Source organism: Folsomia candida, unplaced genomic scaffold, assembly GCF_002217175.1.
Source record: "Folsomia candida strain VU population unplaced genomic scaffold, ASM221717v1 Fcan01_Sc002, whole genome shotgun sequence".
NCBI lineage: Eukaryota > Metazoa > Arthropoda > Collembola > Entomobryomorpha > Isotomidae > Folsomia > Folsomia candida.
In genome coordinates, this window is record NW_019091194.1 from 4,637,832 (window position 1) to 4,660,125 (window position 22,294).

Here is a 22,294-nt window from a genome sequence, read left to right on the forward strand (position 1 = left end):
AACGCACTTATCTTTCTTGACTCTTTTTAATCAATTATCTGAATGAACATGTATAATCCAACAAATATGAGTGAGATTATTTAAATACATAATGATACGGGTTTCAAAATTATTTGTATGGTGTATAACACATGGAACATTTAGAATCTCTCCTATTAATACACAATTATTACGCGACATAATTATACTGTTTTGTGTTTTCTTTATCTCGTGCCATGTAGTCGCGGTCAATCAGGCTTTCAATTCTTTTCTTGAGGTCTACGGGCTGAAAATTTAATAGAAACAAAATTGGTCAATATTGATTAAAACAAATTTACAAGCAATCAGTTAGTAATTATTCAATTCTTACCGTAACAGGGAATTTGAGTTGGTTGTACAATTCTGAAACAAGTAGCTGGTGACTCAAAGTTTTTCTCATTTTCATTATTCGAACAATGGCAGCGTCAATTTGGTACTGTCTGTCTTGGAAAACTCGTTCTTCGGTGGCTTTCTGCTCCTCATTCTAATAAATTGACAAAGAAAAAGAAAATGCTGAATACAAATAACGGTGATTGTTATTTTATAATAAAAGTAGCAATTAATTTTACCGTCTCTTTCATCTGAATTTGGTTAATTTTAACTCGGAATAATTTATTAGCAAATTCGCTGTTAAATTCGAACTTGTCTCCGTCCTCGACATCTTTTCCTTTCGGACTCTTGTGAAGCACTCTGGCTTTGCCACATGCTAGGGACTGGAGGGTCCTCTTTAATTCTCCATCCTTCATTCACAAGGACAATAAATTCATGCATGAAAAACTAAATCATACATATGTACACAAATTCCGAATATTTTTTTACCTCAATATTCGTTCCTGTTTTTATTTCTTCCAAGGAGAGTTGACCCAAATCGTTAAACAACAATAAAACTAGACCTTGGAATAGAGAAACTTGAAGCTCTTTCTTCCCCTGAGATTTATAAAATAAATACTTTGATATTTTTCGTATGAATTAATAAGCAGTAGAAATAATAGAACGAACATTTTCAAATGTGGCTCTTAGCATGCAGTGGCCCAAAGTTGGTTGCCATTGTAATTTTCTTCCACTGTGCTTGCCAAGGTAAAATTTGTTAAATATTTCTTGATACTGGACCATCTCTTTAGGTAGGTTAACTTCAACTAAAGGATAAGTGGGCTGAAATAAAGTAAATAATTGTATAAACACGGAGTTGTCAATACACAATCCTGCATAAGGCAAATGCAAATCTTTTTTTTTGTGAGACGAAGCAACGCAAATTGGAAACGTACCCAATATCCCATTGTTAAAATATTAACAGTCAAGTCGATGCTGCTTTCGAAATTTGATTTGAGGTTAGACGTGTGCTACAAGAAACAATTTTCATGTTAATTGGTTTGATGTTAGTTAATTTTTGCGATAATTCTTTTTCTACGCATGTCTAATTTATTAAGGATTATTTCATATTTATGTCACCTGCTTGAATGCAACGTTAATATCACGAGACAATTCCATATCCTTGAACATTCCTTCCAATTTTGATGTAAATGCACCCCCACATTCTTGTTTCAGCTTAGATAACATACTCTTCTCTGCGTCAACACTTGCAGATTTCCCAACGAGGAGACGCTTTGCCAAATCCTTCTTGTAAAATGCTTCAAAGACATCTTTCCCATGGATAAAACGGAATATCACCATTATTTTATCAAGCAGTCTTTCCAGCTCTTCTTCCGTGGCTTCTTTGTTTCCTGCGCGGAGCTTGGAGTCGACAAACTTTGCAATTAGCTCTGCAGGCTTGTTTGGTCGTTGATTGATAAAGAACTCAAATGCTTCTTTCACACTGTTGACAAATTTTTCATTTTTTCCAAAACAAGACAAGACGATATTATCCATCTTGTCCTTAAAGTCCAGTAAATCTTGAACCATAGATTTATCTTTCTCAGGATCAATCACAATTATTCGCCCTTTTTTCTAGAAAAAGTAAAATTAAAACAATTAAACTTCCACTGGATCAATTCACAGTTCTGTTTAATTAATTATACCTTAATGTAAGAGTTGAATTGAGAACAAAGTTCTATTAAACCATTCTTAACCCGATTGTATAAATTGAACATTAGTGTTAGGTCTTGAATCCTATTATTATCCAGTAAGCTTTCCAGCCCCTTCCCAAGGATACTACTCAGGTGTTCCGATATTAACTGGCGTTCCACAGTGTGAATTAAAGCCCATCTTTAAATTATTAAATGACATTCATTTATTTGTTGACATTCTTTGACCATTTTCTTTATTTAACTGATGATGATAAGATATGATGTACATAATTACCTCGTTCCTACATCTAAATAGTGAAGTACCCGTTCGTTTTCTTCGGAAATTCGTTTATCTACATGCGCCAAGTATTCAGGCACTTCCAGCTCTTGCATCAGTCTTCTTCCTTCTGTTATACGAAAAAACATTTATTTTTAAAATTTGTACAGTACTTGGAAGTCAGAACTCATGAATTTTAAATTTGAATTACACTTACCAGCCGTATAAAGGGCATCAGTCGCTTGTAAAAATCTAGTCCCCATAAAAATTATTATTACTAGTGTTAACTTAAAGATATTAATCAGAATATTATTAGGTTACCGATGCTCAAACACATCTACAAGTAAAGAAAAAAAGGTCATTAAATATTGTTGGTACTCATGTCATATATTTACCCACCTTGATAAATTTGCAGATCCGATAACATTCTCAGGAGGGATTTGAGCAAAGATCTATCCACAACATCACCCTGTCTTTCACTCTCAATCAGCATTAGCAGTCCGTCCACTGTTCTAGTTTGAGCTGTTCACCAAAAACAGAATGTATAAATAACTGCTTAAATATAGTGCATAGCATGCAATACAATAAGTTCGAGTTAAAGTTAAACTCACCCAACTGTTGACCAATAACGTGTTTTCGAAAAAGGTCCAGCCCCATGTCCCTGTGTTAATCCAAAAGGAACACATAAATTTTGTTGAGCAAGCACTTTCATTTTTTCTGCTTAAACAAATTCAAATTACCAAATTGAGGGCACAGACGGAGTTTGTAAGACATAACGGCGATCAAGGTACAGGAAAATACTTCGAATCAGAATCATTTGATGGCAATGTGCTTGCCAACATCCTTCCATCTCTTTCAAAAATATTTTACGGTCTTGAACTCCACGAATATACGGTTCCACATTATCCCTGACATGCATCTCAATCACATCTATTAACAATCACAATTAATAAACAATAACAATTGTCATAATAATTAATCATAAAATATATATATCGATCCATTATACTCAGGTACCTTTCAAATTGTCGTAAAGTTGGGGAGCCATTTTATAACTGCACATATTTTCCACAGCCTGATACAATTCTTCCAAGCAGTGACTGATACGAGTAGATGTCTGAATCGCGATAACAGATTCTTGCAGTCTTCTCCATGTTTCAGCTTGATAATCATCTGACAATTTTGGTTTTTCTGGATACAATTGAAAAAACCATCTTAGTATATTATCTATCATCTCAATGAAATTCTCATTAATACAATTTCAAATTATCATTACTACATGCTCACCTCTAAAATTTTTGATAACCAATTTCTTTGTTCCCCCACTCTTAAGCTGCGTAACATTCGACGTCCTACTGATTCCATTCGTCGCAGAATTATTGACCAATGAAAAATTTGGTCTTTTCTGTTCTGGAGAATCGTCACACATTGTCGAAGTCATTACTAGACTAACCAACCACAGGCAAGACACTCTCAATCACTTATGTCTGTCTCTCTACAGCCAAAAACCAACAATGGACCAAACTAAATACGCAATAGTGATCAAATTAAACTAAAAAATATTTTTATAATTTTACGAAATTATCTTAAATTAAACTAGAAGAAACAAACTATAGCCAAACTACTCAATCAGTACTCAACGTCTGTCCCAACATTGTCGGGGTCGGTCCCTTTAACTAATCCAAACCAAAACAAACAATTCAATTGTTTATTATTATTATTTTACGAAATTTGGTATTGTTCTTCTTTTATTCAACTCGTTCTTCTGGAGAACAGTGGTAGACTCAATCAAATTTAGTTATTTAGTCGAGACAAAACACAGCGGTAATAAACGTACTCTTCGATTTCGACGTCCTCTTTTGCCCCGACGAACCTTTGTAGTTTGTGAAATGAAAGTGAGATGGACTGTCTGACTGACTGACTCGACAACCAGCCAGTTGACTTGACAGCTTACTACACACAGCTCTCACTCGCAGATTTCATTCATTCCGAATTGATTCTTGGTGGTTTTAAAGACTGCAAAAAATACATATAAACTCTGTGAGAATTAGTTTGTTGACGTATTCACAAACACATTTTGTTTGACTCATCAACATCTCTCCATCCACGTATTGAGTGAGTATTATAGGACAGGTGATTGATTTAGGGAAGAATTGGGTGAGTGAATTATGAATTGAATTAGTAATATTCTTTGAGGTGGGAGAGAGAAGTATTAAAAAGTGAGTGCATTGCTCTAAATTTGCCGTTAGGTAGGTTTTGTTGTTTGTTGAGTTCACCATCAGTTTTGGTGCGGACGAATTTTTAATTCCTCTCGGCCTCGCATCTGTTTTTATTTTGTGAAAGGTTTTCGTTTTTGTTGAGGTGGACTGCATATGAACAAGCCGGTAATGAATTTGTTTTTGATGATTAGTAAAAGTTATTTTTGTGTGTAGGAAGAAGAAATAGGGCGTGGGTGAAATATCAATCAGTGTGGATTTTGGGCATACGGGAACATATTGCAAGGAAAGAAGACTGCAGGATTTAGAAGGAAAAGTGGTGAAAGGAAGGGAGAAAGAAAATGTCGACGTCCGGTGACTTTGGAAATCCCTTGAGGAAATTCAAACTAGTGTTTTTAGGAGAACAGAGTGGTAAGTTTTTAACTTTTTGAAGTAGTTGTAAATTATAACGGGGGAGAGTTAGTGACATTTCGGAATTTTATTATAGTTGGAAAGACTTCCCTCATTACACGGTTTATGTATGACAGTTTTGATAATACGTACCAGGTAAGTGCGTCAATACCATATTTAAAAAAATATAAAGTAATGGTTCGGACAAAATTAGAACGGTATGTAATAATTGTTTTGCTTTTTACAACTTTCTATTTCAGGCAACGATAGGAATTGATTTTCTTTCAAAAACAATGTATTTGGAAGACCGCACCGTGAGACTGCAACTTTGGGGTACTTACCTATGCGTCTATTTTTTGTAAACCTGATCAATTACCAACATTATATATTTGCTAATTATGAATTCAGATACTGCTGGACAAGAAAGGTTTAGGAGTTTAATTCCTTCCTATATTAGAGACTCCACTGTGGCCGTTGTAGTCTATGATATCACAAGTATGATTTTTTTCACAATTTTCTTTCAAAAACTTGTTATATATATACAACGTATAATTTTTCAGATGCCAATTCTTTCCACCAAACATCGAAATGGATCGATGGTACGTGCTGTTTATTAATAATTGTCTTCTCTCATTCTCTAGCGTTAGATTTTAAATATACAAGTTTTTATCTGAACAGATGTACGGACAGAAAGAGGAAGTGACGTGATAATAATGCTTGTGGGGAACAAGACGGACTTATCAGATAAAAGACAGGTAAGCTTCTTTTATGATAAGCTCATTTCATTATTAATGCGATTATAATAATAATACTGTTTCTTTGAACAGGTGTCAACCGAGGAAGGAGAAAGGAAAGCCAAAGAATTAAATGTCATGTTTATTGAGACCAGTGCAAAAGCTGGTTATAACGTTAAGCAGGTACATTAAAACAATATATACAAGTAGGGTTATCGAATTTTTAACTCAAATTATCCCACTTTCAGCTTTTCCGAAGAGTTGCTGCAGCTCTACCCGGTAAGCAAAAATTCGCGTTTGTTGTTAAAGTAGTTAATGGGCATGATTGGTCTTATTTAAAATGTACTTTTCATTACATTTATCAGGCATGGATTCATCAGACAACAAACCAAGTGAAGGAGAAAGTAAGTCATGCCATGTTTATAATGTCATTCATCTTAAATTTATTCATAGTTTCTCAATTAATTTCGTCTTGACGTTAATCAAATGCACATATTGACTTTTGATATCAATGTTTTTCCATGATTAAGTTTGTGATGAAACAGGGAAATCATTGACAGTTAATATTACGATGGTGAAAGTACAAACCCTTCCTCTTTGTAATAATGTTCTCTTTGTAGTTTAGTTTGCACTTTTGCTAAAATTGTCGAGTCCTCAAAATCCGTATCGAATTATTCTTAGTCTCTTTTCTCTTTTTATTGGTTCACAGCGATTTGCAGAGCTTCTAATCTAATTATGTTTTTTTAGAGTCTATTTGTTTTCGCATTTTGAGAGTGGTTTGCTTTTTTTATTTATTCAGTGACGGAAGTCATTTTGAAGGACACGCCTGCTGAACTCAAAACTGAGGGTGGATGCGCATGCTGAAGATGGAATAACTGAGCATATTTTTAGAATCATCCAGATCAATTATTATGATTATTAATTTCCATTTTGTTCCACTGTAGTATTGCGCTCGGAATGTGTATCGCGTCATAATAATTTATTTAATCCTTATCAATCAAACCTTATCTAATTTAATTTAGTCTTTTAATTTGCTAATTGTTCGGTTGTGGTATGTTTATATTAACCATAATATCAAAGGATTATTCCGAAAGAACAATTATCGAAACGTGTGAGCAATTTTATAATCGTATGTTTAAATTTATTCATGATACATATGTACCTAATTAGATGGGATAGGCAAGAAACTTGAAAAAGTATATATAATTACAATGTATGTTTAATCCTGAATGTAAAACTGTGGTTGTGTTAGTAAATGCTCCTTTCTGTAGTAGTTTTGTTTGGCTGGAACTTGAGTTTTAGTAAAATATTAAAGTACCTATCGCTTAATCGAATTAAGAGCAAATGTCGAATATGAAGTAGCATGATCCGTTTCACAAGTTATTGTTCTCTTAATTGAAGACGTTCAGGAGAAGTGTCCCCTTTTAATAGCTTTTACAGCTTTATATCACGTTGTTTAAAAATCTTTTTTTTCTTTCCACACTTACTACTCCATCCAATATTGCCTATTTTCAATCACTGCTAATTTACATGCAGAACAATATTTATACGTACAGTAAATTGTGGGATACTATGTACTAGTTTTGTGCAGTTCGATATAATATGCTAATTTCTTTGCAGCCGTGGATCTGCAACAACAGGTGGGTATTAATCCGATATTAATTAAATTGATTGTTAGTTGATTAATCAATGATCAAAAATCAATAATTAACATTTCGGTTTTCATTTCGGTAACAGACTCCCATGCATCCAGACGCACAAGAAAATGAAAGTGGGTGTAGCTGTTAAGTTAAACTAACAAAATTAACTGCAGAATGTATAATTAATTATACCCCTCTAATTGCTTATAATCACCTGCAATGAGTACTATAGCAATTAGGATCCCTAATACATAATAGCGTAGGGAAGCAACCAGTTACCATATTGTACCAAATTTATGATTTAAGTAATACATAAATGCTTTACATATACCATATCGTCCATACGATTTTTGACTAATACCTCGTTTATGTGGAGGTAAGCCAAAAAGTGATTTATTATGAAGGCTAAAGGTAACGTTTTTGGAGTTTGGTATAGTAGTGTACGAATAATGATGATGTCTGTTGATCTGTGCCACATACGAATAGCTTGATGACTGTAATGACTGTCACCTTTAAATTGAAACCTAGTGCATATATTGAATGGTTGGTGAATGAGAAGGGAAATTATTTTAACAATTCCAATCCAACACGAAAGTATCCAGAACTATTTGTATGTCGTACACTGGCTTAATTGTTATGTAAGGGATGCTGATAGGTTATGGACTTTGAATTACAGGATTAACTATTATCTATTTACATGCATACCTAAGCATTTATATAGTATAATACAAAATAAAATACCTGGCATTTAAGTAATGTTTGTTTGTAATAATAATAATAAGCAGTTTCGTGAGAAATAATATGCCTTGGCTATAAAAAAATTCGTACTATGTAAGTACTGGGGGTATAGAATTGTTTTTTAATAATTTCTAAGTCTGAACCACGTTATTAAGTTTAGAAACTGAGCTAATCAATGTTATTATATTAATTATTGCAGTTGTATTATTTATAAATTGCTACTATATGATATAATGCATGCTTCAATTTGTACCGATTGAAATATATAATTATTAAGCAACACTAATTATGTAGAATGTATTTAGTATTTGGGATACGGTGATTTATTAAACACGTTAAAAATTGACCAAAATCATAAGTTTCTTAATTTATTTCGAAGAATACTTAATTTTGCATGCATGACTAGATAAACAAACGTAAGAAAATGCTCCATGAGCATCTGAGGTTCAACGACTTTACAGCAATAATCATGGATGTATAAGGATGAAGCGACGAGAGCTCTTTGTTCATAGAGTAAGGGGGATAACTTCAGGCCCGTGCCTGAGTGGTGGCGACTGTGTCCTATAGAAACTGATATAGCGAACTTGCACGCCACATATAGGACACAGGCCTTCTTTTCATCCAGCCTCAAATTGTGTCTCAGGTTCTGTGGTAGTTATTATTTTCTCTGTCAGAGCGCTCCCCTTCATCCGTTCTGATCGAGTCTCCAATTTAACTATGGTGTTACGAGGCATTGGCAATAATATTGTGTTAATGTGTACCGATGCGATGCATATGGTCCACACATGATCCAACGATTTCCGTTACGATTACAGCGTATTTTGTTTCGCATGTTCATTGGATATTGGGTAATTAACTGCTATATCGATATCCTGAGGAAACAAACACAATATTATATTTATTACAATTTGCTGTTGACATTGTGGTATTGTTAAGGGATGTATGTAAATCTTGCTACCTCGATAGGCACAAAAAGGTTACAGAGCCACATGAGTATTCTTCCTAATCCCAGAACTAGGCAGAACAATGGTCCAGTCATATAACCAAATTTCATGAAAATAGACATCCTCTCTGGATCAGTTGGATTACAGCAAAAATTGACTTTATCATAAACTACTTCCGTTCGTCGTGCAATGTCTCTCCAGTTATACATTGAACTGACGAGCTGGTGGGCTTGATAAGGGTCAACGTATAATCGGCGTTTCCGAAGTGAAATGGCACTATTTAGAGCTGCCACAAGACCTATAAAGTTACACATTGGTGATGTCACCACTACTCGTGTTGTATTTTTTAGCATGCATGTAACACCGTGATATAATTTTTATCTACCTGACACAGTAGGTTCGGAAAGGGTTATCAATTCTGGGGGCAACACTTCCGGAATTCCTCCCACCCTTGTTGAAACAACTTGTAGTCCTGAAGCGGCAGCTTCGACAATCGCCATACAAAATGCTTCCGTCAATGAAGTATTAAGAAATATGTGACCTTTGATCAGAAAATCTCGAACTAGACAAAAAAGAAAAAAAACATAAAGGTCAATGCTACTCATACTGCTTTTCTCTTCCGTCACCACTTTGACTCGCACACACCTCTGTCAGTTCACTCACAGTGACGTTAACTTGTTATTGTTCCTCCCTCTGCGTTTTTAATTTTTATTTAATCAGTGTCATATTTAGTATTTAAAAATGTCAGAGCCACAAATCCCAAAGAAGAAACTGCGAATCGTTTGGTATGACGGAGATGAAGTTGTTTCGGAATTTGAAACCCCACCAACCTCCATGAGAGAGCCTTCCTCCCAAGAATTCACGTCTTCTCAAGGAGAAAAGATGAAGTTGAAGAAACTGGAAAAGAAGGAGATCCCACCACCCATATCCGAAATTAGTTCCCAGTTAACAGCTATTAGAGAGGCCGTCAAGATAAAGATTGGGTATGGACAGAAGGCTGGAGAGACTGATGCCAAGCTTGTTGACGACCCTCGATTTAAGGCTGCCATGCTTAATTTGAAGACTGCCCCAATAACTTGTCGGTACAAGGGTGAAAGTACGCTTACCGTGATATGGGATGAGAAGGATGGCAAAATGGGATACAACGATGGCAAACCATTTGGGACAAACAGCAAAGGAATGAATTGGTGGAAATGTAAATTAGAAGACTGTTGGATAAAAGCTGGTAATATCACATTTAATACAAACCCAGTTACATCAGTACGTGGCTAATTTGGCATTTGTAGTTTCAGGGAAGCAAAAGTACTGCGAAGGTCATAATGTGCAGCAAAATTACGTCATCCGAGATATGAAGTCCGCAACTGTGACTTTGTTTTACTACACCCCAAGGTACTCGAAAAAGGCAGGATGGTCTATTCCTGATTTCAAAGATTATGTGAAAAGTGATAGCTGTGAAACCCAACACAAAGCAATACACAGTCATTTTAAAGATCAAAAAAATATGCATATTGTGAAGGACTACACGTGGAATGTCAAGATTGAGGATGTTTTGGCTGGAAAGGGAAGTGATCATAAAATGGTAAATCATAGTAAAATTATAATGCATGTTTTAATCCAGTGCAATCAATAAAAAGTTACAATAAAAACTATTGTAGGTAGCAATTAGTTTGATGTCAATGCTGAACAACTCTATTTGTGCTTCAAAAGACAAGATTCATCTCATCAATGAACAAGTTGTATTCGCAAAGGGAGTCGACCTTTACGAAAACGAATTCTTCCCCAAACTGAAGACCATTTTGGTAGCCAACAACTACAAATTTCGCCTCACAGATGAGAAGAAGTCCACCAAAGTTGTCCCTCAAACTCTTCTCTCCCAAGTTTCGTACAAAAATTTACCACTCGTTTACTGTGGAAAAGATGAAGATGATGGGAGGATTTATGTGGGGGAGAAATGGGGGAATACAAATGTAAGGAAGTCCGAAGGTTCTTCCACACATGATGTCACGAAGAAAACAGCCTTATCAGAGTTTGCAAAAAAAAAATATAACTCGTCTCTACCAATTCAACCACCCAAATATTGAAGAAGTGAAGATGGTCAAGAGATGGAGCGAAAAAACCACGCATCAAATTGTCATTTTCAATGAAATGAAGACTAAGGCTAGCGAGATAGAGTCGATGGGTCAAATAGCATGCATTGTCGCTAAAATGTTGGAGGTCCAGATTAATGACCATCCAATCAAGTTATTAAATCAGAAGTTCGCACATTTCGATGATGGTTTCCATAAGTCGGAATTTCAGGGGTTATTTGGATATTTGTTTGGGTGTGGTGTAGAGGTGGATATCCCCCCGTTGGTTAAAGATGAGAATGGGAAGGTTGTGTGGCAGATGTTGGATTAAGTTTAAAGTCAGAATTGGAATAATTAAATTATAATATAATATAATAATTTATTTATTTAGTACCTAGAGCATGATCGATTTTTCCAAACAATTGTACTCTGTTCCCGTATTGTTCTCTAATTTCTTCAAGTTCTAACCGCTTAGGTCCATCTCCACCAATTAAAAAGTCTACCTGTGTATAGAACATATTTAGTAGTAATTTAATAAAATTGTCAGGAATACCATACATTTTTACCATACATTTTTATGCGATTCACAAATTTTTGGAATAATCCCAGTCATTAGATCTACTCCTTTCCGATAGACCAATCGGCTCAAGATTATTATAATTACTAAAATTAATAAACATCTTTACCAATAAATTACAATTACTGATAATGCTTTTGTGAATTGTAGAGCAATAGTTTACATACTTCTATTATTCGGCGGCCCTATATCGTTCGGCTCTAGAGGTCTGAATAATGACGCGTCCACTGCATTGGGTATTATAGAAACACATTCACTCTCAATTTTGGCACGAAGTACGGTATTCAGCTTCCTGTGTAAATATTAAACTATGCAATTATAAACTATGAAATAATTAAATTAAACGACTGTATTAATTAATCACCCTATTCTGGAGACACAAATACAATGATTCACATCAGCCAGTGATATTTCTAGGAACCGGTTGGTTATCACAGCACTTGCATCGGCAAACCCGAACAAGGAGTGGTCCGTAAAAACAGTCTATAACAAAAATACATAAACGGTCGTTATCCTACCATCATAATTTTTTCCCATCCACCATATTTATTTACCTTTAGGTCCAATAATTTCCCTACAAATAAAGCATCATGCCCTAGAGAAGAAAATGCTGCATGACCATGAACAATCGTGACTCGTTCTCGTATTAAAATCTCTCTCATAATCGGTATTAATGTGACCATGTTTGGCAGAATGGCTCCATTATAAAATACTTGAGCAGGAACATAGTAAACCTATAGAAAGGTATGACCTCATCAGTGACAAGTTATCACAATTTATCATATTTCGAAAAATTAGTTATACCTTCAATCCATTCGCCATCCACCGTACCCCCTTTCGATCTCCGTACGTGTGAGTGACCACGATAACTTTGTGACCTCGTTCCAGTAAACATTGTGACAAGTTGTAAATGTGTTCTTCTACTCCGCCCATATTTGGGTAGAAAAAGTCGGACACCATACTAAACCAAAAACCCATTAAATTAAGAATTAACTGACTTACGATTGAAGAGAGAATATTTATTTACCAAATCGTGTGGGTCAACATTGCGTCTAACTCTTTGCAAACAGCAAGATCAGTACAATATGTTTAAAACCTATATCTTAAAAATTATTTTAAACTTTAAATTATGGCACATTATTGTAATTCACAATTAAACTTGACTGAACTCATATGCAAAGTTGAATGTCATCATGTTTACTTGACGGTATTTGGGAGAGAGGATTGGTTCGCGGTGGTGCTGGGCGAAGAGCAAACAAACTGAGCAAACCGCACTACGTGGAATATTTTTCTTGCTCACCGCTGTTCTTCTCCGTTCTTCTGTTCTAAAATTTCGGATAAAATTTCTAAATTTTGAAATAAACCTAAGAATTAGGCAGCACGATTATTTAATTTACTCAATGATGTTGTAAGTGGTAGACAAACTGGTGATAAGGAAATCCAAAGCAAAAGAGGTGAGTCTTACTTCTAGCAAGCTGTCAAATTGAAAAATTATACAAAATGCGAAAATATTGGTTGCATTGTCTTATATTTGTTTTGTAAATAGTCAGTTTTAATAATTACTCATTGTTGAACAATTATTGCTTGGATAACATCCGCCACAAGCAGTAATTTGAAAGTACGAAGTATCCGATGTTTTTAGGTATATTGATCTTGAAGAGCCTTCTGTTTTTAATTTTTGCAGAAATAAAATCCAACCCCCCAATTGTTGGAGAGGTGTGCTTGTGGCAAGTGTCCATCGTAATAGGCTAAATCTTAATTGGTTCCCAAATAAAGATAGAGAGGCAGTGGAGGGCGGAGGACGAGTATCGTAGAATAAGATGAGGCTACTAAGAACAAGATGGGACCGTCATGTCGCCGTGGTCCTTTTGTACTTGACCTGCTGTGCCCAAGCTTTCTACCTTCCAGGGTTGGCACCCGTCAACTTTTGTCCGGTGGACTCTGAGCTCTGCAAGGTTAGTAATTACTATAATATGGTGATTTGCGTCTTAAATATTTCAACGTTATAGCCATAATTGTTTCTATTTTTTAATACCACAGTCAAAAATCGAGGTGTTTGTTAACCGTTTGAACTCTTTGGAATCTGTGATCCCGTACGAATATCATTAGTAAGTTCCCGAGTTAGATATGATTTCGTACAAGTATAATAATTATGTAACCTTTATTATTTAACTGTTCTTTCAGCTTTGACTTTTGTACAGTCTCGGAAACTGAAGAGAATGACAAGAGTCCTGTGGAAAATTTAGGCCAAGTTGTTTTCGGCGAAAGAATTCGACCGTCACCATACAAGGTTCGCTAATTGTATATGATTCAGCGAATTTTACTAATTTCATACAAATTTATCATGAATTATAGATGGAGTTCTTGAAAAAAGATGGGAGAACGTGCATTCCAGTTTGCACAAAATCTTATGATGGATCAAAACCAGAATCTTTACAAAAGTTAGCCGTGCTCAAGAATGGAATGAGTCTAAATTATCATCATCATTGGATAGTTGGTAAGTACTTAAGTAGTTGAAAACTGCCTGCTTGTTTTTGGTAGACTTGTACAATGTCGCTTATTATCTACTTACTACTTTAGATAACATGCCCGTGACATGGTGTTTTTTTGCTGAGAAAAACGAACAGTACTGCGATACTGGATTTCCCATGGGTTGTTACATTGACAAGGACAAAGTTCCTAGAGAGGCTTGTGGATTAATACCGGAAGCGTACAGGGAAGCTGACACGTATTACGTTTTCAATCATGTGGAGCTAGTTGTCTCGTATCACAGCGGAAAGGAGACGGATTGGGGAAGCCAGTTGGGTGAAAGTGGGAGAATCATTTGTGAGTGATTGCCTATGCATAGATAGATGAATTAATGTCATTCTATGCTATTCTAATAAGTATGAACAAAATTATAGCAATCAAGGTGGAACCTCGAAGTTTTGCTTATTCTGACCCAAAGAAACCGAATTGCGCCGATACTGAAGCACCAATGAAAATACCAGGCAGGGCTTTGAGAAGTGGTGAAACGATTAACGTTACGTACTCATACTCGTACAAGTTTGAGGTTAGTATGAGCCTTATTATGAATGTAGTACAGTTGGTGATTTAATTTCGTTGAGTAATGATTTAATTGAATAATAGGAAAAAAATGATGTCAAGTGGTCATCTCGATGGGTAAATCTTATTCTTATGGCGAATTGCCGAATTCATTTCATAAAATTTAATTGTCAAACTGTTAATTAGGACTACATTTTGGAATCAATGCCACATACCAATATTCAGTGGTTCTCTATTCTGAATTCCTTGGTCATCGTGCTATTTTTATCCGGGATGGTGGCAATGATCCTTTTGAGAACTCTGCACAAAGATATTGCACGATATAATCAGATTGACTCGGGAGAGGATGCTCAAGAAGAGTTCGGATGGAAACTCGTTCACGGTGACTGCTTTAGGCCCCCAAGAAAAGGAATGTTACTCTCAGTGTTTGTTGGCTCGGGTGTCCAAGTATTGTCCATGTCGGTAATCACATTGGGTAAGTTACCTAAGATGAAATTTCTCACGATCAGCCATTCATTGTACAACGATACCATTTTTTCTTTTACTTGTAGCATTTGCTTGTCTTGGATTTCTATCACCGGCCAACAGAGGAGCATTGATGACTTGCGCCATTGTTCTGTACGTTTGTCTCGGAACTCCTGCTGGATACGTCTCTGCAAGAATTTACAAAAGCTTTGGAGGTGAAAAATGGAAGTCCAACGTCATTCTTACTTCAATGCTATGCCCTGGGTAATATTAGGAATTTAATTTGTGGTGTACCACCATTCTAAATACAAGATTTATAATAATTTTTATACAATTTTTTACTTCAGTGTTGTCTTTGGCGTGTTTTTCGTGATGAATCTAATTCTCTGGGCTGAAAAGAGCTCTGCAGGTATTAAATTAACACATAAAAAATACCTGTTATAAATGCTTCACATGAATTTTATTGCTTTTAGCTGTACCATTCTCTACTTTGGTTGCTCTTCTTGCCATGTGGTTCGGAGTATCTGTGCCTTTGACATTTGTCGGAGCATATTTTGGATTCAGGAAGCGAACAATTGAACACCCGTAAGTCCCAAATATGAACTTAAATTACGGATTAAATGTGATCCAAAACGAATATCGAATATTTATTAAGAAAAACTATAGGAAGTATATCACATTAATCATCGTAATACTTTCTCAATATCCAAAATGTCTTATTACTCATTATTTTTTATCTTTTTTCGAAAGTGTTCGAACCAACCAAATTCCAAGGCAAATTCCGGATCAAAGTGTGTACACTCAAGCAGCACCAGGTATGTATGATGTATATTAAAACTGTAACATGTAAAGAAATTAATCAGCAATAGAACTCACTCCACTTCTCATCTGATTAATATATGATTTAAAACTGATTTTGCAATGTTCCTACAGGTGTCATTATGGGAGGAGTCCTTCCTTTCGGATGCATATTCATTCAGCTTTTCTTCATTCTGAATTCAATTTGGTAATTTAGATTTTTCATAAAAAGTATTCTTAACATGTAAGTATGCATTAATTAAATTTGTTTTGTTAATACTTTTCAGGTCTAGTCAAATGTACTACAGTAAGTACAAATTTTTTTGTATGGTTGTATTGACCAGATTTATTGCATGGATCTTTATGCTTGTTACTATTTGAACCAAATATTTAAACAAAATTTAACATTTAATTGTTTTACAGTGTTCGGATTTCTGTTTTTGGTCTTTATCATTTTGATGATCACTTGCTCCGAGACCACAATTCTGTTATGTTACTTTCATCTCTGCTCTGAGGTAATCCCAGTGTTCAACATTATGATAATAAGCATAAATATAAGAACTGTATTTTGTAAAACTGTTTTACTGATTTGGTTAGGATTACCGATGGTGGTGGAGATCCTTTTTGACAAGTGGATTCACTGCATTCTATTTGTTCCTCTATTGTGTCCACTACTTCTTTACAAAACTGAATATTGAAGGATTCGCATCTTCCTTCTTGTATTTTGGTTACACTTTCATTATGGGTATGCTTTAACATGAATTTGTTACAATTATTGTATTAAAAATGATTCACATGTTTTGTTTTCTTAATGTTGCAGTTTTCTTGTTTTTCCTCCTGACTGGTACAATTGGTTTCGCAGCATGTTTCTGGTTCGTCAGGAAAATCTACAGTGTAGTAAAAGTTGATTAAATATAATATATATGAGAACTTACTTTGCAAGCTTGATAATCTAAACAATTGCCATGTGATGTACTAAATGTAGGATTAAGTAAGAATGGGGTATTCGTTGATTATGTATATTTCGTAGAATTTTTCAGTTTTTTAAAAAAAGTCATGTACGTCCTTGCAAAATCTTATCAAGGGCAAATCTTGAATAATTAAATTCCTGTTAACTTATTGCATTCATTAACCTTTGTTTGTTCGCGTGTAGAGTATGCAAGAGGTGTAATTATAAATTATGTCAATTATCATCAAAAGTAGAAAATATATGTAAGCTTACAACTGTAAATAATACATACCTAACCAACTAACCTGTAAGAAAGAAGCTAACCAAAAAATTGACTTCGTAGTCCTTTTAGTCAGTCATTTCTCAAAAAGTAGCACCTTTAACTTATTATTCAATTGTAAAATACCTGCACAATGCCAACTAAGGATAAGCATACATAAGTCAAATGTATTATCATCATCGATTATATATAGTATTGTAATTAATTCTTGCAAACGAAAGGATACTGATACGTGCATATATAAGTTTAAGTGGTATTATTAATAATAATATGAATCCTGGAAGTACTTTATTAATCAGATTTATCAAAAATGAGAGGAATGGGGTGTAACGATTAAGGTGTGTAATTGTTTATATTTTAGGAACTCGAGTACCTATGAACTTGTCGGTAACTTTTATTAAACTGTTCATATTGCATATTAGCAAACGAATTATGTTTGATATAGATAGTATTATTATATGAAAATACATGACTTGTATGTTAAAACGTATTACATGATCATTGAATATCAATCTCATAATAATTACGTCAGCTCCTTCCCCCCACGCAGAATTAAAACCTGACAGTAGTTTTTCACCATGTTCTCAAGTTTCGTTCTCTTTTCTGGCTCTGCATTCCTTTAGACTGCTTTCATCATCTTCCATATAATATTAGTCAGGAAACCAGGATGAAAGTGACAGTAAACAGTTGTTGATAGCTGCTGAGATGTGGTAGGTTCGGATTCAGAATACTCTGCTAGACATTAAATTCCACTAAAAAGTGGGCGAATTAAATCGTTAGCTCTTCTGACTGAAACATATTTTTGGCTCAATGGTGAGTCATACACACGCTACACTCATGAAAATAAGTCGTTTGCATGAAAAAAAGTTGTAAATCACTCAAATATGTTGCATTTGGGGCTGGGTTTTCAGAAAATACGAACAAATCGCCGTTTGCACTTACACATTTTGTAACAAAAATTCGAATCATTCGCTCTCAAGAGTCCCTCTAAAGTGAGAAATACGTATTTTTTCATTTTTTAATAGATCGGTGCATAATAATAAGTTGTTGAGCAATCACACTACCCACGCGTCTGTTTTTTAATCACATCCCAGAGGAACGACGAACTCACATTATTTTGAAATCTGCATACGTAGTATGTAAAATCGATTAAAATTCTCATAAAAATTCCAAAGTATATGTAAAACAAACTAGGTAAAAGTCTGTCATTTTACGGGTACAAGCTGTTAGTCAACACCTTTAAATCCTAAACCCAATTATATAATTCGCATAAGTCGTTAAAATTTTTGGATGGCATGAGTCGGACAATTTAATATGACACATGAAATTTACAAGCAACATTTGTTAAATGCGCAATAATACTTTTAACTACGGTCTGGTAATTGATGGGTTTTAATAAAATTAAACAAAATTGCACAACTATCTACCTAATTGATATCTAAATACACAGTCGAAGAGATCAATTCACACGAGGTAAAAGCATGATGATGATGATGCCGACCGAAAAGACCTCACACAACGGTTCGGATATGTATGTAGCTTATAGTACCGGAAAAGTTGAGACGTATTATGTTAATCAGGGTGGTTGTCGTAGTACAAGTAGTAAAGTAATGGGACTGGTTCTCTTAATATCGAGTTGGTTAAAATGCTCCATTGCAATAATCAGTGCTCCTTCTCCCACAGTTCATGACACAATCAATGCCAAGGTCTATAAATACTTCCTGCATTACTCCTCTTTTAAAATAGCAAAGCATAACAGCCGTAAATCAACTCCTCTCTCAACTTAAAAACCTTTATCTTTCGCAATGAACATAGTCACGCTGGTGTGCGAATATCTCATTTCGAATTCCATGTTCCAACGCCAACTGAACGTTGTGTAGGCAGAGTCGTGGCGTCGTACTGTCCTCATGTGCAATTATGCAAAGTCTTAAAATGGCAACATTATCCGATGCCGACTGGGTTGGAGCCAGAAGTGTGGTATCTCATCTCTTTCACGACACTTTGTTAATTACCTTGACTTAATTCATCCATGTGACTGATTAATTATCAAGTACAGACATGCATCCACGTTTTTATAGGAAGACGCCAAGTGACTAGATGCAAAATCGCTTCCGCTTGATCAGGCCTGACGCAAAAGAAGGAGAGGGAATTTATAGTTTCCTCCTTTTCACTTTCAACTGACCTTCTTTTCAGACTAAAATAATTTACTGCAATTTATTTTCCATCCTAATCTCGTCCTGGTATGTACATAAGTAAATGCATGCAAACTACATCATTGTCTTTTCTATCAAACTTTATAAAAAAACTCGCTCAAATTGTGTCTCGTACCAATTTATCACACGTCTCTTATTCGTAAAAGTGTTTTCTTTAAAATAAAAAGTGCACACATAACAGATCCACATGCCAATACATTTTCTATGCACAATATCAGCGAGACAAAATCGTATTTGTATAGCATGAGTCAACCATGTTTCATCTAGACGAATCGCCCAGTTTGAAATTTTAGTGTAGGTTGTATACATGTGTCATAAATATGTATGCATTTTCCAAAAACCAAATTCAGCTATGCTGTGGCGCAGATGAACGGAGGAGTCACCTGTAACTCGAGCACGGGTTGTATAAAAAACTGTAAAACTGCAATGTCGAACCGTTTCCCACAGGAATACAATATTGGCAAAAGAGAAGGAACAATTCGGATTCAATTGAATTTCTAACTGCGGTCTTGACACTGAACCAAGCAACATTTGGTCTGAGCAGTTTCGTACTTATGTAAATATCTATGTATGTATGTATGCATGTATGTACGATGTATGTATGGTGCATTTCAAAGTACATACTTATCTTATACAGTACCAGTAGTACCACATTCAAGAAGACGTTGTAAGCGTCACCACAGTTTTTGTCCCGGGTTGTGACTGACTGCACACAATCCCGAAAGAATAAAACGGATCAACTTTATTCGCGTTGATTCATTCTTGAAGAGAGCTTTGTAGTGAACAGACCCCACAAGTAAAAAAAAAATCATACAGTGAAAGCTTGATTTAAGAAAATTTGTGAAAATTGGAAAGACAAGTTTGAATTTTTTTAACGAGTTCTAAAATATTGCAAGATTTCATAAAATATAAAAAGACAAAATGGTTCAAGTTCTAACTATCAAAGACGTCCCCACTTTCGACATGGAGCCCAAAGCAGGTAATTACTTTGTCCGAGTCTTTTAAAAAAATTCCTTGTTGATCTCCTAGCATTTAAATAAATTTTAAAATTTTTTGAATCATAGTTCTGAGGACCGTGGTGGATAAATATAAGGGTGCAGAATTGGACGATATTCTCATTGAAGCGTCAAGATTACCCGAGATTTTAGCGTCACTCGTGCCAAGCTGGGATATCAAGGAATTGGACACCTTAATCGCCGCTGTCGATGAAGATGGTATGCAAAGTTTCACTTTCAGGCATTCTCGATTTCTATTTTTTCTTTCAAATCATTAACTTATTTCAACTCCAATTTTCCAGACACCGGTAAACTCAGCCTCTCCAAAATTTCCCAAATCCTCATCTATTTCCTCAAAAAACAAGCAGAACGAAACACCGACTTGAAGAAGAACCTCCTCAAAATTTCCCTCAAAATCAGTACGCAAATGTGCATTTCACAAGACGAAGCGATCATGATTGTGTACTTTTACCCCCAGATTATTAAGGCTATTGACGACGGGCATTGTATTTTGCAGTAAATAAATTTATCTATCTCATACTTTTGTAAAAAAAAAGTAACGTGGAATGTGTATTTGCGGTTTATTTTGCTGACGTCTTTCATGGAATGGTTTCATGTTCCCATTCCTCAACATTTTATTGAGCATGAGTCGGATCTGAGCTTGCATAATCATTTCATTCTGTTTAACTAATTGCAAAACTGGTGCGAATGCATTTACGAGCATCGTTTCATTGAGAGATTCGCAGATTTTTTTTACTCACTATTTCCTCCTTTCTGCAATACCAGTCCTGTTTACTCTGGTAAAAAACGGTGTCTGCTGAAAATTAAATGCACCAAAGAACAAGAGGTGTGTAAATATATATTATAAAGATCATTAAACACGCATCTAGCTCAAGGCTTCGTGCCGATCAGACCAGACCACACCATGAATATCAAAATTGCCATTCACCCTTCAACGCACCACAAAACTTTGTCTTTGTCAAACAACAGAACGTTCAGTTAGGATCGGATGCGGAGAAGAAGAAACTTTAGAAATAGGTCGCATATGGTGAACGGCCTGGTCACATTATTCTTCTTGACAGAATATGGACCGCCAATTACTGTCACTTTCATGAAATTTTTATTTTGTAGCTTAAAGCAGTGATATGAAATTATCGAGGTATGCAGCAGCGTTCTCTGAAAAGCGCATACACATGAATGCCACATATTTGAGAACGAAACTTTGTTGGAGTTGATCTCAAGACAGGTTCGCACTTCTCATCGTCGTCGTTAAAAATATTGGTGCTAAATTACTTGTCACTTTGTCACCCTTCCCAGGAAGCCACACACACAGTCGAACACGACACGATCTTGGCTGGTGGTGATGGTGCGACGACGATATACATGCATTTGCATACACGATGATGTCATGTCATGTTAACTCCTCACCTCATTCGGTCAATCGTTGTCTGTGGTTTGGAATTTGAAATCGAAAGTTTTCTGCAAAAATGTGACTCATGAAAGGATATTTTATCACTACGCATCATTCGGTTTTATCGGAATAATTCTGCTTTGCTTGGCCTCATTTAATCGCCCCCTCACTACTTGAATCCCACATTTAAATGCGTGTATAATGTCAAACATGTAGCTTTACCTAAATGGTTTTGTTTGATGTGTTTACCAGAAAATCTATTTGTTGAAATTAGCAGTGTGCGATTTCAAGGATAACAAATTCAATTTCACTACAAAAACAGATCCGTTGACGGGTTTGGTCCATATATTGTCCATTAACAGATCATCTTGCAAATTGTCTACTTTTTGTTCCAATAAGCAAAAATGACCTAAATTCGCATTAACCGACTTTAATTGTACTGTATTTAATTCCGCCAATTTTTTAACTTGAACCATAACCTTTGCCCAAAAAAAGTTCTAGCTTGTTCTAAATGCATCACAGTCTGCATAAAAAA

The 22,294-nt window shown here is 35.2% G+C and overlaps 6 protein-coding genes across 10 annotated transcripts; 4 read left to right on the forward strand and 2 right to left on the reverse strand.

The window, feature by feature from the left end:
* Positions 1-7: 7 nt before the first annotated feature.
* Positions 8-4,101, reverse strand: LOC110844599 (cullin-4B). The gene is made up of 16 exons (XM_022090841.2): positions 3,586-4,101; positions 3,316-3,489; positions 3,039-3,228; positions 2,910-2,959; positions 2,698-2,820; positions 2,620-2,635; positions 2,516-2,550; positions 2,317-2,428; positions 2,034-2,220; positions 1,468-1,962; positions 1,284-1,358; positions 1,018-1,170; positions 838-945; positions 588-758; positions 350-502; positions 8-265 (listed from the first exon to the last, which is right to left on the reverse strand). Exons 1-16 carry the CDS (start codon positions 3,737-3,739, stop codon positions 170-172), a joined length of 2,292 nt encoding a protein of 763 aa, XP_021946533.1. The 5' UTR covers positions 3,740-4,101; the 3' UTR covers positions 8-169.
* A 136-nt stretch (positions 4,102-4,237) lies between these two features.
* On the forward strand, positions 4,238-8,362 carry LOC110844970 (ras-related protein Rab6). Of its 5 annotated transcripts, none has more exons than XM_022091316.2 (12): positions 4,238-4,517; positions 4,731-4,925; positions 5,002-5,060; positions 5,165-5,237; positions 5,313-5,399; positions 5,465-5,503; positions 5,583-5,659; positions 5,732-5,821; positions 5,887-5,917; positions 6,004-6,042; positions 7,259-7,278; positions 7,376-8,362. In XM_022091316.2, exons 2-12 carry the CDS (start codon positions 4,856-4,858, stop codon positions 7,424-7,426), a joined length of 636 nt encoding a protein of 211 aa, XP_021947008.1. In that variant the 5' UTR covers positions 4,238-4,517; positions 4,731-4,855; the 3' UTR covers positions 7,427-8,362. The 5 variants fall into 5 exon arrangements, 4 of the variants coding, with proteins under 4 accessions (XP_021947008.1, XP_021947006.1, XP_021947009.1 ...); XM_022091314.2 differs by having other exon boundaries at positions 4,238-4,455; XR_002547470.2 differs by having other exon boundaries at positions 4,240-4,455; positions 6,438-7,278; positions 7,376-7,856.
* LOC110844969 (phosphatidylinositol N-acetylglucosaminyltransferase subunit A) lies at positions 8,322-12,803 on the reverse strand. Its single transcript, XM_035847994.1, has 10 exons — positions 12,631-12,803; positions 12,408-12,564; positions 12,158-12,337; positions 11,968-12,086; positions 11,771-11,895; positions 11,598-11,689; positions 11,421-11,529; positions 9,346-9,522; positions 8,975-9,258; positions 8,322-8,888 (listed from the first exon to the last, which is right to left on the reverse strand). Exons 1-10 carry the CDS (start codon positions 12,648-12,650, stop codon positions 8,826-8,828), a joined length of 1,326 nt encoding a protein of 441 aa, XP_035703887.1. The 5' UTR covers positions 12,651-12,803; the 3' UTR covers positions 8,322-8,825.
* On the forward strand, positions 10,057-11,409 carry LOC118434435. The gene is made up of 3 exons (XM_035847995.1): positions 10,057-10,185; positions 10,247-10,539; positions 10,616-11,409. The coding sequence occupies exons 1-3, from the start codon at positions 10,095-10,097 to the stop codon at positions 11,039-11,041; spliced, it is 810 nt and encodes a 269-aa protein (XP_035703888.1). The 5' UTR covers positions 10,057-10,094; the 3' UTR covers positions 11,042-11,409.
* Positions 12,804-12,896: 93 nt separating the features above from the next.
* LOC110844968 (transmembrane 9 superfamily member 2) lies at positions 12,897-17,630 on the forward strand. The gene is made up of 18 exons (XM_022091312.2): positions 12,897-13,057; positions 13,288-13,558; positions 13,644-13,711; positions 13,788-13,893; positions 13,959-14,100; positions 14,184-14,429; positions 14,507-14,655; positions 14,733-14,765; positions 14,835-15,123; positions 15,200-15,377; positions 15,461-15,522; positions 15,587-15,698; positions 15,864-15,928; positions 16,047-16,119; positions 16,199-16,218; positions 16,335-16,426; positions 16,509-16,656; positions 16,732-17,630. Exons 2-18 carry the CDS (start codon positions 13,424-13,426, stop codon positions 16,821-16,823), a joined length of 2,010 nt encoding a protein of 669 aa, XP_021947004.1. The 5' UTR covers positions 12,897-13,057; positions 13,288-13,423; the 3' UTR covers positions 16,824-17,630.
* Positions 17,631-20,096: 2,466 nt separating this feature from the next.
* LOC110844614 lies at positions 20,097-20,908 on the forward strand. Its single transcript, XM_022090857.2, has 3 exons — positions 20,097-20,332; positions 20,418-20,567; positions 20,651-20,908. Exons 1-3 carry the CDS (start codon positions 20,275-20,277, stop codon positions 20,866-20,868), a joined length of 426 nt encoding a protein of 141 aa, XP_021946549.1. The 5' UTR covers positions 20,097-20,274; the 3' UTR covers positions 20,869-20,908.
* The last annotated feature ends 1,386 nt before the right edge of the window (positions 20,909-22,294 follow it).